We start from the raw sequence: 12,415 nt of genomic DNA on the forward strand, positions 1-12,415 counted from the left end.
ATCCAGTTTCATTGCGAGTTTAGGAACAGCAGTTGCATCAACACCTTTGGATGTTTTACGGGTAATATGATCACATTGCTAGTGACAGCTTTATTTTATTATTTTTAAGAGAAGTGGAGATATGGGACCGTTAACAAATGACAGTTACATTTGAAAGTGAAAAAGATATAATATAATATTAGGAAATATTAAATATAAGTAGATATTAAATAGATCTAGACATTTAATGTCTACTTATGTTTCCTAATTATATTACTTTAAGATTATTGTATATCCTTTTCTCTTTCAAATGTATCTGTCATTTGTTTACTGCCAAATTCCTCCACCCTCCTGCTCTGTTGATATTTTGCTTCCGCCCTCCTCCAAACCATTCTTTGGCTTTCCTTTATACTGAAAGGTGGGAATCCTATTTTCCTTTACTTATTTATTTTATTCTTATTTCCTTTATTTTCCAACTTTTAATGTGTACTTTATTTATATTATTTTTATCTTTTATTTAATAATACTTTTTCTTTTCATTATAAGTCTAATATTTTTTTTTGTATTCTTTTATTTTAGCTATACATGTTATTTTTATTTTCTTTAAATTACTTTGTTCATTTATATATAATAATATAAAATGAAATAATATAATAAAGAAGTTATTTTTGACCATACCTAGACCATCTTTTCTTTTAATAATTACATACGGTCAATCAATGATCTTCCATTATTTTTTTTTTTTTTTTTTTTTTTTTACAGACACGCCTGATGAATCAAAGAAAATTTATCATAACTGATAGGAAGTCCAGTAACATTTACAAGGGTACTTTAGATTGCTTGATTCAGGTAGAATATTTCACATTTGTTTTATTGAGATATAAGACTCTGTAGCATTACTTATTATAGTTAACCATGTTCATTAATGTTTTTCATATAAGGTTATGGATCTTTCCTAAATATTCATTTAGTTTTAGGCTTATAGTACTAATATAATTACAATCAATAAAGTTATTGATAATTATGTGACATTTTCATTTATTTGTTCGCGACTTATTGTGAAAATATTTAGTTAGTTGTTCATTTGATCAACCTTGAACAAATTTATGGAAATGGGTCATTTCTACTGCTTAAAATTTTACAAAAAATTGTCAAAAATTTAAAAGAAGGTTTTAAATCTAGAGATACTAATTGTAATAATGATCAACCAGAACCTTCATGTGGAAGACCCAAATTAAGTTTCATGAAAGCATCATATTCTATGAAAAAGTGATAGGTTGTGGACCTTATGACAGTACTTAAAAAATATTTAGAGGTAATTAGGTTTGTTTCTATGCTTACATTCTAAGGATAAACAAAATAGTTAACAACCTTTACTACAACCAATTGTGTAGTATGTATAGTTACAGCTATACAATTCTACTGAACTATTACTATAAAAATGCATGGAAAAGCTATGTTTGTTATCATTTGTTAAAACATCAACATGCTGAGGCATCCAATGTGGGAATACTGATCTATACTATTTTGTCACATATTATTTAAAATTTGGAATATTTCATGAAATAATTTTCACTATGAATGGTAGTTGTGTTGATAACATTTCAAGTGGTAAAATTCTTCACTAGTTACATTTTAGTTGCTAGTCCTAAGATCATGAATAAAGAGTTAGTTGATAATTTTGAGGTTAGTAAATATGGCCTGTCGACTCAACACTCCTGGGTAAAACTCATTCTTCAATAGTAATAGTTTTACTACTTTACAGTATAAGAATTAATGTAAATAAGAGAAAGTCTATTTTTAGCAAATCTAGAGCTTTTAATTAATTGTTGACTTGAAACTCAATGATTACAACTTTTACTGGAAGATTATTTAGTATAATTGTACTATTTGAGTTTTTTTGACCGCACCCAGACCATATTCCTTTCATCATTACAACTTATAGTTTTGGTTTAATGAAATCATGCTTTGAAAAGAACTTGTAATTTATTTATTTCATTAGATTGGTAGTAAATGTAATCAAGCCCATTCATTCTCCAAAATACTTAAATGTTATTAGAGCTACAGTAGTTTTTATTTTGGACATTTATTGAAGAATGCCTATTTTATGATTTTGTTCATTCGATGTACATCCTTACTCATTCAAGTATGTTAACACAATAGGAATTTTTGGCATCCTAGAAGATTGCTGATTGACCGTGTGTATCAATAAATGGAATTTTTACGTTCTTAAGTTGTTGAGTAACTCTTGCTGCACATATCTTGGTTTACTTAACAATGGTGCCAAGTCCACTCACTTTACTTACAATAAAATTAAAGTTTCTCTTAGGAAAATTACAACTTCCCAATTAATGTTTTTGACTGAATAGATTTAGGTATAAATCCTGAATCAGTTCAGAAAAAAAAAGTTAAGTCAAAACATTCATTAAGTGTTGTAATTTTCCTAAAAGCAAGAACCTTTTATTGAATTTTTCGTAGAGCCATTAATGTCTTTATCGATTAATTTATGGGTGGGATTAAAAAAAAAAAAAAAAAAAAAAATGAATAGTCATACTTGAAATATAGCATTATTTATCAATATGAATAAAAATTCCTTCACAATTTCATATTTTATAGCATCAAGTATCAAATAATTTATATACCACTTGAATTGTTTAACATCTTAACATATGGTTCTTAGTTAATAAGTATTATGTTTCTGTATTCTTGTTTCAGACGGTTAAAAATGAAGGAATAATGGCGCTTTACAAAGGATTCATTCCAACCTGGATTCGAATGGGGCCTTGGAATATTATATTTTTCATAACTTTTGAGCAATTTAAGAAAATATTTTGAATAAAAAATAAACTATAGCGCACAAATTTTGTTTTATTTTTCTCCTGCCTCCTTTATTGACACCAAACAATGCCATAGGATAATATACAGCTAAATATATGTCTTTATTTTTTAAATAAAGTTTTACAATACTTCATTGTTATGAAGGAACATATTTGTAAATAACATAATTAACTAAAACTGACATAATATATACCTTATTAAATTGATGCATGACGATGTTTCATGTGAAAAATTGAACTAATTTTAATAACAGTAACATTCACACACCAACAATAAATTTACCAAGAACAAAAAGTAATAACTAATGTCCATAGTGTTATTGTGAATTCAGCTTTGTATTATAAATTATCAAAATTTATATTAGACTTTATTATTGAATAAAAAAAAAAAAATAGTGACTCATTCTCTATAATATTAGAAAGTATATTATTTAAATGAGAAATGCAGGAAACTGGATAAGTAATAATAATCTTTAAAGTCTGTGAGTTGATTTTCATTTTCATAGAATGTAGAAACCAACTGCATTATTGCATTACGAAATGAATTGGGCTATAACTTTTTAGTTTAAAAAAAAAGGACCAGATCTGTTCACATGACAGTTCTTGATAGCTAAAACCAAACTACATATCAACTAAGAGTACCATGAAACCTGTATTCAGGCATGTAAGTAGGTGATAAAGCTTTCCCCCTATGATTGAATATGTAGAAAGATGGTAAATTCTTCTGGGTCTCCCAGGTTTTTGATTCCAATTCCACAGTGGCTCTTATTTCTTTGAATTCACCAGCAATGTGTATAACTCCATACATGGTTAGGAATAAACTAAGGATTCCTTGAATAATAATCTATGAAAAAGACAAAAAGACATTGGATTAGATTTATAAAAGAAAAACCAACGTTGATTTCAGCACATATACATTAAAACTTACATCAGAAGGTAATGAAGTAAATTCTTGCCCAGTTATCCTCAGGTAGCTTCGATCTATGATGAAATAAAAAAAAATAATCACATTGCTCGATATCACAAGTAATACTATGTAACGACTACTTACGTTGTGCAGCTGAGTAAGCAGCATGTAATAACGAAAATAATCCTAAAAAAGTTATTGCCCTGTAATACGAACTAGCCATTTCAAACAGTTAATAAGCTTTGTTATCATAACCTTATCAAGGAAGGTTAACTGTCGTGTAATGTTTTCATTCTGACTCGATTATATTTCTATTATTTCTTTCCACAGTATTATAGTAGAATTAGAAGAATTAGTTTATAATTTTCTGAATTGGCTTGCCAATGATGATGACTCCTACTGGAGTTATTCAACCCCAGGATGCAAAATACATCAAGAGGTATCTAATTAAGTTCTTTTGATGACATAAACAGGATTTAAGATGTAACTTACTGACTTTATTTAAATAGGAGGGTGAAATCAGGTGCAATCGACGTCCATCCTACAGAAACAGCTCTTATTGTTAACTATGAAGTGGAGGCTATCATATTAGGTGAAGCAGAGAATCCAGTGTTGAGTGATAAAAAGGTTTCTATGATCCTTAAATTTAAGATGTATAGACATGAATATAGGTTTTACAATTTTGTTTTCTCCTTTATAGAACTGTCAGAAAATTATTAGGCTCAAAAGTTTGAATAAAAATTCTGACTGTGCTGCACTTGCAAAGGAAGTTGTAAATAAATGTTCATTGATTCATCCCTCTAAAATTGCTGATGTTGAGCATCTTATTTATTTTCTTCAGAGTCGGAAAGAAAATGTTTTTACCGGTAATTAATGCTGTAACTTGATGAACAGCTTGTTATAATAAATAATGACTTTTTAAATATTTTTATTGTTATATTAGATGGCATGTTAAATATTTCTCCAAGTAGCTGTTTTGATACTTCTCAGAGTAGCTCTAGTTCTTCTGGCGAAAAAGCAACTTTTGCCAATTTTGAGCAGTATGTGGAATTGTTATATGAAGACTTGAATGATAAAGTGAAGGGTGCTGGTTTAATAATGCAATTAAGTCGTGATAATGATAACTTAGAGGAACTAGCTAGAAATGGTATGGTATTACTCAATGATCAAAAGTATTAGTGGTATTATTTATTATTTGATTTTCTGATGGAGCTAGGAAATGAATATTGCATTATACTATTATAATTTTTTCAATTTATTTTTTTTTTTAGAAGCAGTTTTGAGTGCCCTTGCTAGGCTTTTAAGGGAAGACTACAAACGAAGTATAGATTTAAGTATTAATATCGTCTCTATTTTCCATTCCTTTTCTTCATTTACTCAGTTTCATCCTTTGATTTTGCAGTATAAGGTAGTTAGATTGTTTTTTTTTTTTATTTATGTATTAATCTATTTTGAATGTTATCCAAATGTCTTTTCCTTATAGATAGGTTCATTATGCATAGTTATTGTTGAGTTTGAGTTACAAAGATACCAGCAATGGAAGGGTGAAATGCTTATTAATCGAGGAAGAGAGGCTATTCCAGCGTCACGTTTGCCTGTTCCAAAATCTGCTCGACCAAGTACTGTTTCAGCTGACAGAAGGAGATCTTCTACTCCTTCACCTGCAATAGCTACTTCTGGGGATAGAAAAAGACTTTCTTTAATTCCAGGTACTATGAAAACACTTTTGGTACTAGTTCACGACTGCCTTCCTGTCATGATTGTGGGCATTTAGTCACTTCTACGCAGTAATAAAGTGATTGACTATTATTATTGGTCAAAACTTGACTCATTCATGTTTATGCAAATTTATATCCAACTTCAAGTGAAAAGGATCCATTGAAGGTTTTGTTTACACCTTATGCACTAATGCAAGTTGATGAAATATGGTCCTATTCAAGTAATAATGATGGTGTATAACTCTCTATTAACTAATGTATAACAATCTCACAACAATGAAACATTGTGTATAAGTGACTACATACCCACCATACAATACAAGTTGAGGAACCAATGATTAAACTCATAAGTAGGAAAGCTTCTGGAGTGGATGGGATTCTAGATTCTGGGATGATAGATAGCCTATCTACTCTTCCTAATTAATTCTTATTAGGTTTTTTGAATAGAACTTTACTTGCATTTTTAAAATTATATTTGTGATAGTTCTTGGAAGAGCTTTGAAAATTAAGAAAATCAGTAGGTTTAATTCTTATTAAAATTATGCCAACCATAATTCTAGTAATAAATTCATGAAAATCCCTTACAGGTCCAAAAACAGCGGTTTCTCAAAGAAGCCCTAGTACACCAGATGAAGAATCTGCCCAAAAAAAATTTGCATTAATGGTTACTAAACAGGACAGACTTTTAAAAGGTACTCTTATAAATATCTTAGAATTAACAAAAATATGATCAAAGTAACTTTCTTTTTTTTCAATGCTGTTTAGCCTGTCATTTCTGTGGTTCAATAATTAAATTTATATTTATCTTTTTGTTTATTTAAGTATTATTTAAATCAATTTATTTTTCTAATTATTATTTAATTAAATTTCAGTAAACTTCCTCTTGCTATTAAAAATTGCTGAAAATCTGAAAGTAGAAGATAAAATCAGAAAGCGAAATATCGTCTCAATGCTTGTCCAGTGTTTGGATAGAAATAATATTCCACTTTTGATTGTAGTTACAAAATTCTTAACAAAGTTATCTATCAGAATAGAAAATAAGGATGAAATGGTAAGATTTGGTTTAACTGTTGTGTTTGTAGAACATTAAACAATTAGAAATAATTTCAAAACTTGAACAATTAATGCACAGTCATTCTAATGTGACCAAAAAAGTTTTAACAATGGAATGGAAGATTTTAATTGGAAAAAGATGCTTTGCCACACTGTCAATCAAAAAATCAATCCTCAAACATCTTGGTTTAAAAGGCAATGGTCTGCAGTTTGTAACTAAGGTTGTGAATATTATCAACAAACTTCTTAACTGATTGACTAATTAATAACCTTTATAGTATTATATATTATTTCCTTTTACTGACAAAAAACAAAACAAAACATAAAATTAGCAGGTCCTAGTTTTAACTAAATAACAAGGAACTTAAATCTAGGCATAGGCTTCTTGCAGAAGTATATTATTCTTCAACTACTATTTTGTTTAACTGTTAAATTCGGAGAATGGTTTGTCTGTTGTTCTATCAAATTATTAACCATTCCTATTTACTGACTGTTTCTCTTACTGTTTTTGTTTGAATTCCTTGAAAATGAAAATGGTATTTAAAAAAAAAGAAAACAGAATTGAAGATAAAGGAAGAAGAGATATGTAAGTGATTACTAGTTGGTCACATAAGTTTTAATAATATAAGCCAGCAAGAGCAGAAGAAGTTTAAAAAATAAATCAGAAAATGAAAATCTTAAATATAATCAGCAATGTTCCTTGTGAACTTCCTTTCGCAGTGTGCGAGATAAACTGACATTTTAATGTTACTCTTAGTTATGAAGAACTTGGACAAAGGGAGTATTCTTGAAGAAAGGTTAGAAGCCTTCATGATATCTATTCAGATAAAGGGACCAATCATAATAATTTTCTCACTTATTATAAATTATTCCAGCATAATATTAAAAATTATTTATGTAGATTCCAAATAGTTGAATCATGGAATAGACTGAGTTGATAGATAAAAGCTAAGATAGACCATAGCCATAATTTCAAATAATAGTTATATTATTTTGATTGTAATATATCCTTGGGCAAAAATCATGTATATAATTCTTAAAAAAATTGTCCTTGAAAGTTCTATTATCTGGTTAACTCCTGGCCATACTAATTGTCATGGATCTATTACTATGTCAGATTTAATTGAAATACATTAGGTGATTTAGAACACACAATTTTGTTTATAGTGATTTATTCCTGAATCATCATCTCAACAGATATGGTTGGGAGAATGTTGAGAAATTTTAATTATTCAGATTCTGTAATAACCAAAAAAATTACATTAAGGAAAAAATAATGGGATTGAACTTGCCATGAAATAATTATGTTTGTTTGTAATATCTTAGTTAGTTAGTACTTTTTAAAGCAAGACATTACAAAAATATGATGGCTAAATATAATTGGAATCATATCATTATCGTAATTGAAAACTGCATATTAAGTTGATGGCTTGTTTAAAGGACAAGCAAATCTCTTGTTTGTTGATAGACTAAAAAGTAGTTATAAAGTTCTAGATTTACATTTTGTCTGGGTTTAATGAGGAGATGATTGTATCCAATGGTGACACTTAGTGAGTTCACAAACATTCGGATGAACTCGTTTAAATTTTCAAAACTTTCCACATCTTGTTAAACACACATATCATTATCCAGTGGTTTCATTTCTTTTAAAAATATATTAAAATACATAATATACATATTATACTCTGTAACACAACTAAATTAGAGTATTAGACTGTTCATAGTTTCTGAGAAAACTGCTCAGAGCAATTGCTGCTAGAGAACCCTTTGTTAAATATTATATATATAAATGATTAACCGTATTATTTCAAATTATGAAGAAGATAGTCAGGGGTGCAGTCGAAAGAAAACAAAGAATAGTTAACAACTATTATTAAAAATAGTTAACCATAATAGTTGTTAACTATTTTTTGTTTTCTTTTGCCCACACTCCTGACCAACTTCTTCATCCTTTGTTAAATATTTTGAATATCACCACTGGTTTTATCTGTACCAACAATTATCACTTTCAGTATTATCAATTGGATTAAATCTCTGGAATAAGTAAGGCTTATTATAATATTTAATTTTTGTTGCTAACTTTATTAATAACTTAGCTATCTGGTTGATTTTGAAATCATTGCAGCAAGTTATTTGACTGTATAATATAATTCTCTAGTAGTAGCCAACATTTTACATATCATGTGCTTATTTTTTCACCAGCGTGTTTTGATGACCTATATTACTTGAACAGTGTTTGTCCCAGCTTGTTTCCATGGTTAGGGTTTGAAGAGAGGTAAGGATAGGATCTGCTTTGCTTAGAGGAGGAAAATAAATGGCTTATTCATACAATTAAATAACTTAATTTATAGTGGTTTATTATTACACCAAAGAAATGAACTCCTTGTTGCTGATTGCTTCATGATGATGCTGCAGTTGCCTGAGAGTCTCTTTTGGTGAAGATAACTCTGGAAAATAAAATAACAAAACTAAAAAAAATATCGAAGAAAAAGAAATATACCACAATTATGTATTTCGTAGTACAAAAAAAAAATATATATAGAAACTCATAAAGCACGCTTGCAAAAACTCTGAAACTTGACATCATGCTGGCACACTAAAATTGAACTGACCCACGTTTAACACGTACACGACCAAGTACAGATATGTTCATGCACTTGGTACTGGTACTTGTAATGGTGGGGGAAACAAGTCCGGCAAGTGGACCTATTGGTCCTGTTTTCCATCCCCAAGACAACCCAGTGGAATGGCTCTTTAATTTATCTTATTCCTCTCTGTCGAACCTTTCTGGTTTTCTAATGAAAGTCAAAAGGGACTTCCAATCTATTGAGGAAGCCTCTTTTTCTGTAATTCTATCAGAGCCTAAAAGCCTATATCTTAATGCTTCTAAGGCTAGTTTATACTCTCTTACCAAATTACAGGTGACTCCAAGCCTTGAAGGGCAGACAGGCTATCTGAAAAGATGGTGATGCCAGTCCTATCACTGCTAGTGACTTCAGGGCATTAGACTGCTGAAAAGATGCCAAAACTTCTGCCTGAAAGACAGTCGAGTGTTTGCCTAGTGGGAAGCTTAGTTCTATGCCTAATTAATAAAATAGTTCTAACAATAAATCATGCACTTGATAGATTTATTTTTCTTTCTTGAGACATCATTTGGTTGCATCTTGGGTCAAAGACATGTCATCCAAAGAGTATATGTTTGCCTCTATGGTCTAAATTCATAGTGTAAATATGAATTAGGTGCAAAGATTCAATGGACCTCTTGTAAATATCAAATGGGCCAAGTTTTGCTCAGGTTTGAAATTTCAGTTATATTGAAAATGATATTCTAACCTTCAATAAATGACAAAAATAATGATGAATTCGATTTTTTATCTATTTTTGTGTATATTTTTTAAAATAGCTTCTTGTTATTTAAACTGCTTTCTTTTTCTTAACTATTTCTGTTTAACCATGTAAGTGGTTAACAATGTACCAATAAATTGTAATTATTATTTTACAGGCTAATTTAAATGTTGTGGAAAATCTTCCTAAGCTTTTGCAAATGAATAATTTTGAACTAGAACAATCTACTTTGCATCTATTATTTAACCTTTCTTTTGATTCAAAATTGAGAGATAAGATGATTAGGGTTGGTTTTCTACAAAAATTAACAAGTCTGTTGAGTAAGTAATATCAGTATTTATTAATTAATTTTATTTTAAAACCCAATTTTTAAAATTTTATTTGATTACACTTCTGATAATTATAAAATGATTGATGGATGAAGATTGTATGAAGTAGATTGGAGGAAGATAGTCCGGGGGGAAGAGAGGGGAGAGGAGGACGGTCAATAAAGGTATCAAAATAGTTTTCTTTTACTATTTTGATACCTTTATTGACCGCCTCCTGGACTATCTTCCTTTTACATAAAATGATTGGTTTATATCGTTGAAAACCATCCTCTTTAGCGGGGCCAGATTTAAACTTTGTATACTTCTAGAATTGAGCATTTTTGCTGCCAACTCTTCATAGAAGGGATATGGTTAGTCTGGTATTTTTCTCATGAAAAATGATCTTTATAATGAAAATTTTAATTTTCTTTCATGATAATAGCCCTCATTACTTGGAGTTTCATGAACTCATCATAGACATTTTCTTTGTTATTAAATCTAACTTATTTTTTTGTTACCTTTAGGCCTGGGGTCTAGTGAGCCCAGTGTTAAATCTGGCTCTGACTTTAGTTAGTCAAATGCTTTAGCTTTACTTTACTTTATCATTGTGTTGAATGCTCTATTTTAACACGTTAATTAGTATTGTACAAACCAATCATAAAACTATGTACTGGCAGATCTATGAAAACGATATTCAAATTATCAGTAAAAGATACTTTATTAATTATATAATAACATCAATTTTAATTTTTAAATCATTTAATAGAAGTACATAATAATTTGATCTGTTTATTAATTTATTTTGTTTTAAATCTATTGTATTACAGATGATGAAAGACATATTCGATCTATCTTGAAAATTCTGTACCACCTGAGCATGGATGATAGGGTTAAAGCTATGTTTACATTTACTGATTGTTTGCCTAAGGTATTTTCATTATGGTAGTTCATCATCTATTCATAATTAAATACCTCTTCATTATTTCCTAGATGTGTATACCCATATAATTTTTATTTACTTGGTTGTTTTTATCTTATTCCTTTATTATTTAACTTTTTAAAATTTTTTTTTTATCTTTTATTAATATTTTTCAATTATTTTAAATTTTCGAATTGTAAAACTTATGGGTGAATATGATGCTCCATGGTAGCATATAGTACTATCTCTTTTATATAGACTGATCATAAAGGTTCTATAAATCTACCTGTCAATAACCTTTACTTTTTAAAGTGAATAAAGTAGTAGTGCACCATTTTGTCGGTTTGGAAGAAGACTGTCACAACTCATAATAATTCACAATTGCAATATTGTATCATAATAATCATTTCAAAATAATGATAAAATAATAATAATCATTTCAAAATAATGATAAAATAATAATAATCATTTCATTGTGAAAACATAAATATGAATTTTAAGTTGTGATAGTCTTCTTACAAACGGACGGTATTTAACATTGAATATAGAAATATATTGGTAGCAATTGAATTTAACTTGTGTAAAGACATCCATCGAATAGATCAATTCAAAGGAAACCTAGATACCTTTTCCCATGTCTCTTGTATAATTAATATATATTTATTTAGAAAACTTGCAATATTATAAGAATGGATATATCTATACTTTTTATTTTGCTTTTTACAGCTAATGAAAATGCTTATATCAACTGATCCAAAAAGTTTTGAGTATATGACCCTGGTTGCGTTAACAGTGAATGTTGGATTAAATCCTCGTTGTGCTGAAGCTATGTGTGAATCAGGTGTTCTTCATCAGCTAGAACAGCGAGCTTTGGCGTATCAGGATTCGTTTCTCATGAAAGTTATTAGGAATCTCTCTAAACATCGTACTACCCACAAATATTTTCTTGTGAGTTTTAATTTATAAAAATTGATTTCATATTTAATTTGTAATGATTCAGTTTTATATGCTTTCATTTACATACAAATCATGTCAAGCAGGTTGTGCTTGTATTCTGTAATATGGTGAGAAATATTTAATAAACTTTGAATATAAATTCAATGCAAACAACATTTAACATTAATTATATTATTTCAAAAATTTTTTGAGACAAGGTAATATTCATTAAATAAATCAATTTTATATCCAAATCAGTCTCAACACTTTATTTATTCATTTGTCCAACGTTTCGGCCTTTCTAGCCATCTTCAGGGACATCTAAATATTTAACAGCTTATATTACATATTCATTTTTAAACATTTACAATAACATTATTATTCACTATATAATATAACATACCTTCAATACA

The 12,415-nt window shown here is 28.8% G+C and overlaps 3 protein-coding genes across 7 annotated transcripts in view; 2 read left to right on the plus strand and 1 right to left on the minus strand.

Moving 5' to 3' along the window:
• Bmcp (uncoupling protein Bmcp mitochondrial) overlaps positions 1-2,840 on the plus strand; it is a 5,993-nt gene extending 3,153 nt beyond the window's left edge. For 4 of the 5 annotated variants that reach the window (XM_024359516.2, XM_024359518.2, XM_024359517.2 and 1 more), the window contains 3 exons: positions 1-61; positions 742-828; positions 2,695-2,840. In XM_024359516.2, coding sequence (XP_024215284.1) covers positions 1-61; positions 742-828; positions 2,695-2,814 — 268 coding nt within the window. In that variant the 3' untranslated portion in view covers positions 2,815-2,840. The remainder of the gene's footprint in view (positions 62-741; positions 829-2,694) is intronic. The other variant, XM_024359520.2, reaches the window with a different exon arrangement.
• On the minus strand, positions 2,828-4,009 carry EMC5 (ER membrane protein complex subunit 5). The gene is made up of 3 exons (XM_014431491.3): positions 3,868-4,009; positions 3,745-3,797; positions 2,828-3,660 (listed from the first exon to the last, which is right to left on the minus strand). Exons 1-3 carry the CDS (start codon positions 3,944-3,946, stop codon positions 3,445-3,447), a joined length of 348 nt encoding a protein of 115 aa, XP_014286977.1. The 5' UTR covers positions 3,947-4,009; the 3' UTR covers positions 2,828-3,444.
• A 14-nt stretch (positions 4,010-4,023) lies between these two features.
• Positions 4,024-12,415, plus strand: part of Kap3 (kinesin associated protein 3) — a 24,006-nt gene continuing 15,614 nt past the window's right edge. The window contains exons 1-11 of the mRNA XM_014431487.3: positions 4,024-4,162; positions 4,233-4,350; positions 4,424-4,589; positions 4,667-4,870; positions 4,995-5,131; positions 5,207-5,432; positions 6,029-6,133; positions 6,314-6,492; positions 9,997-10,159; positions 10,975-11,075; positions 11,793-12,014. Of these exons, the coding sequence (XP_014286973.1) occupies positions 4,107-4,162; positions 4,233-4,350; positions 4,424-4,589; positions 4,667-4,870; positions 4,995-5,131; positions 5,207-5,432; positions 6,029-6,133; positions 6,314-6,492; positions 9,997-10,159; positions 10,975-11,075; positions 11,793-12,014 (1,677 nt within the window). The 5' untranslated portion in view covers positions 4,024-4,106. The remainder of the gene's footprint in view (positions 4,163-4,232; positions 4,351-4,423; positions 4,590-4,666; positions 4,871-4,994; positions 5,132-5,206; positions 5,433-6,028; positions 6,134-6,313; positions 6,493-9,996; positions 10,160-10,974; positions 11,076-11,792; positions 12,015-12,415) is intronic.

Source organism: Halyomorpha halys, unplaced genomic scaffold (genome assembly GCF_000696795.3).
Source record: "Halyomorpha halys isolate HHAL.00 unplaced genomic scaffold, Hhal_1.1 Scaffold977.1, whole genome shotgun sequence".
Lineage (NCBI taxonomy): Eukaryota > Metazoa > Arthropoda > Insecta > Hemiptera > Pentatomidae > Halyomorpha > Halyomorpha halys.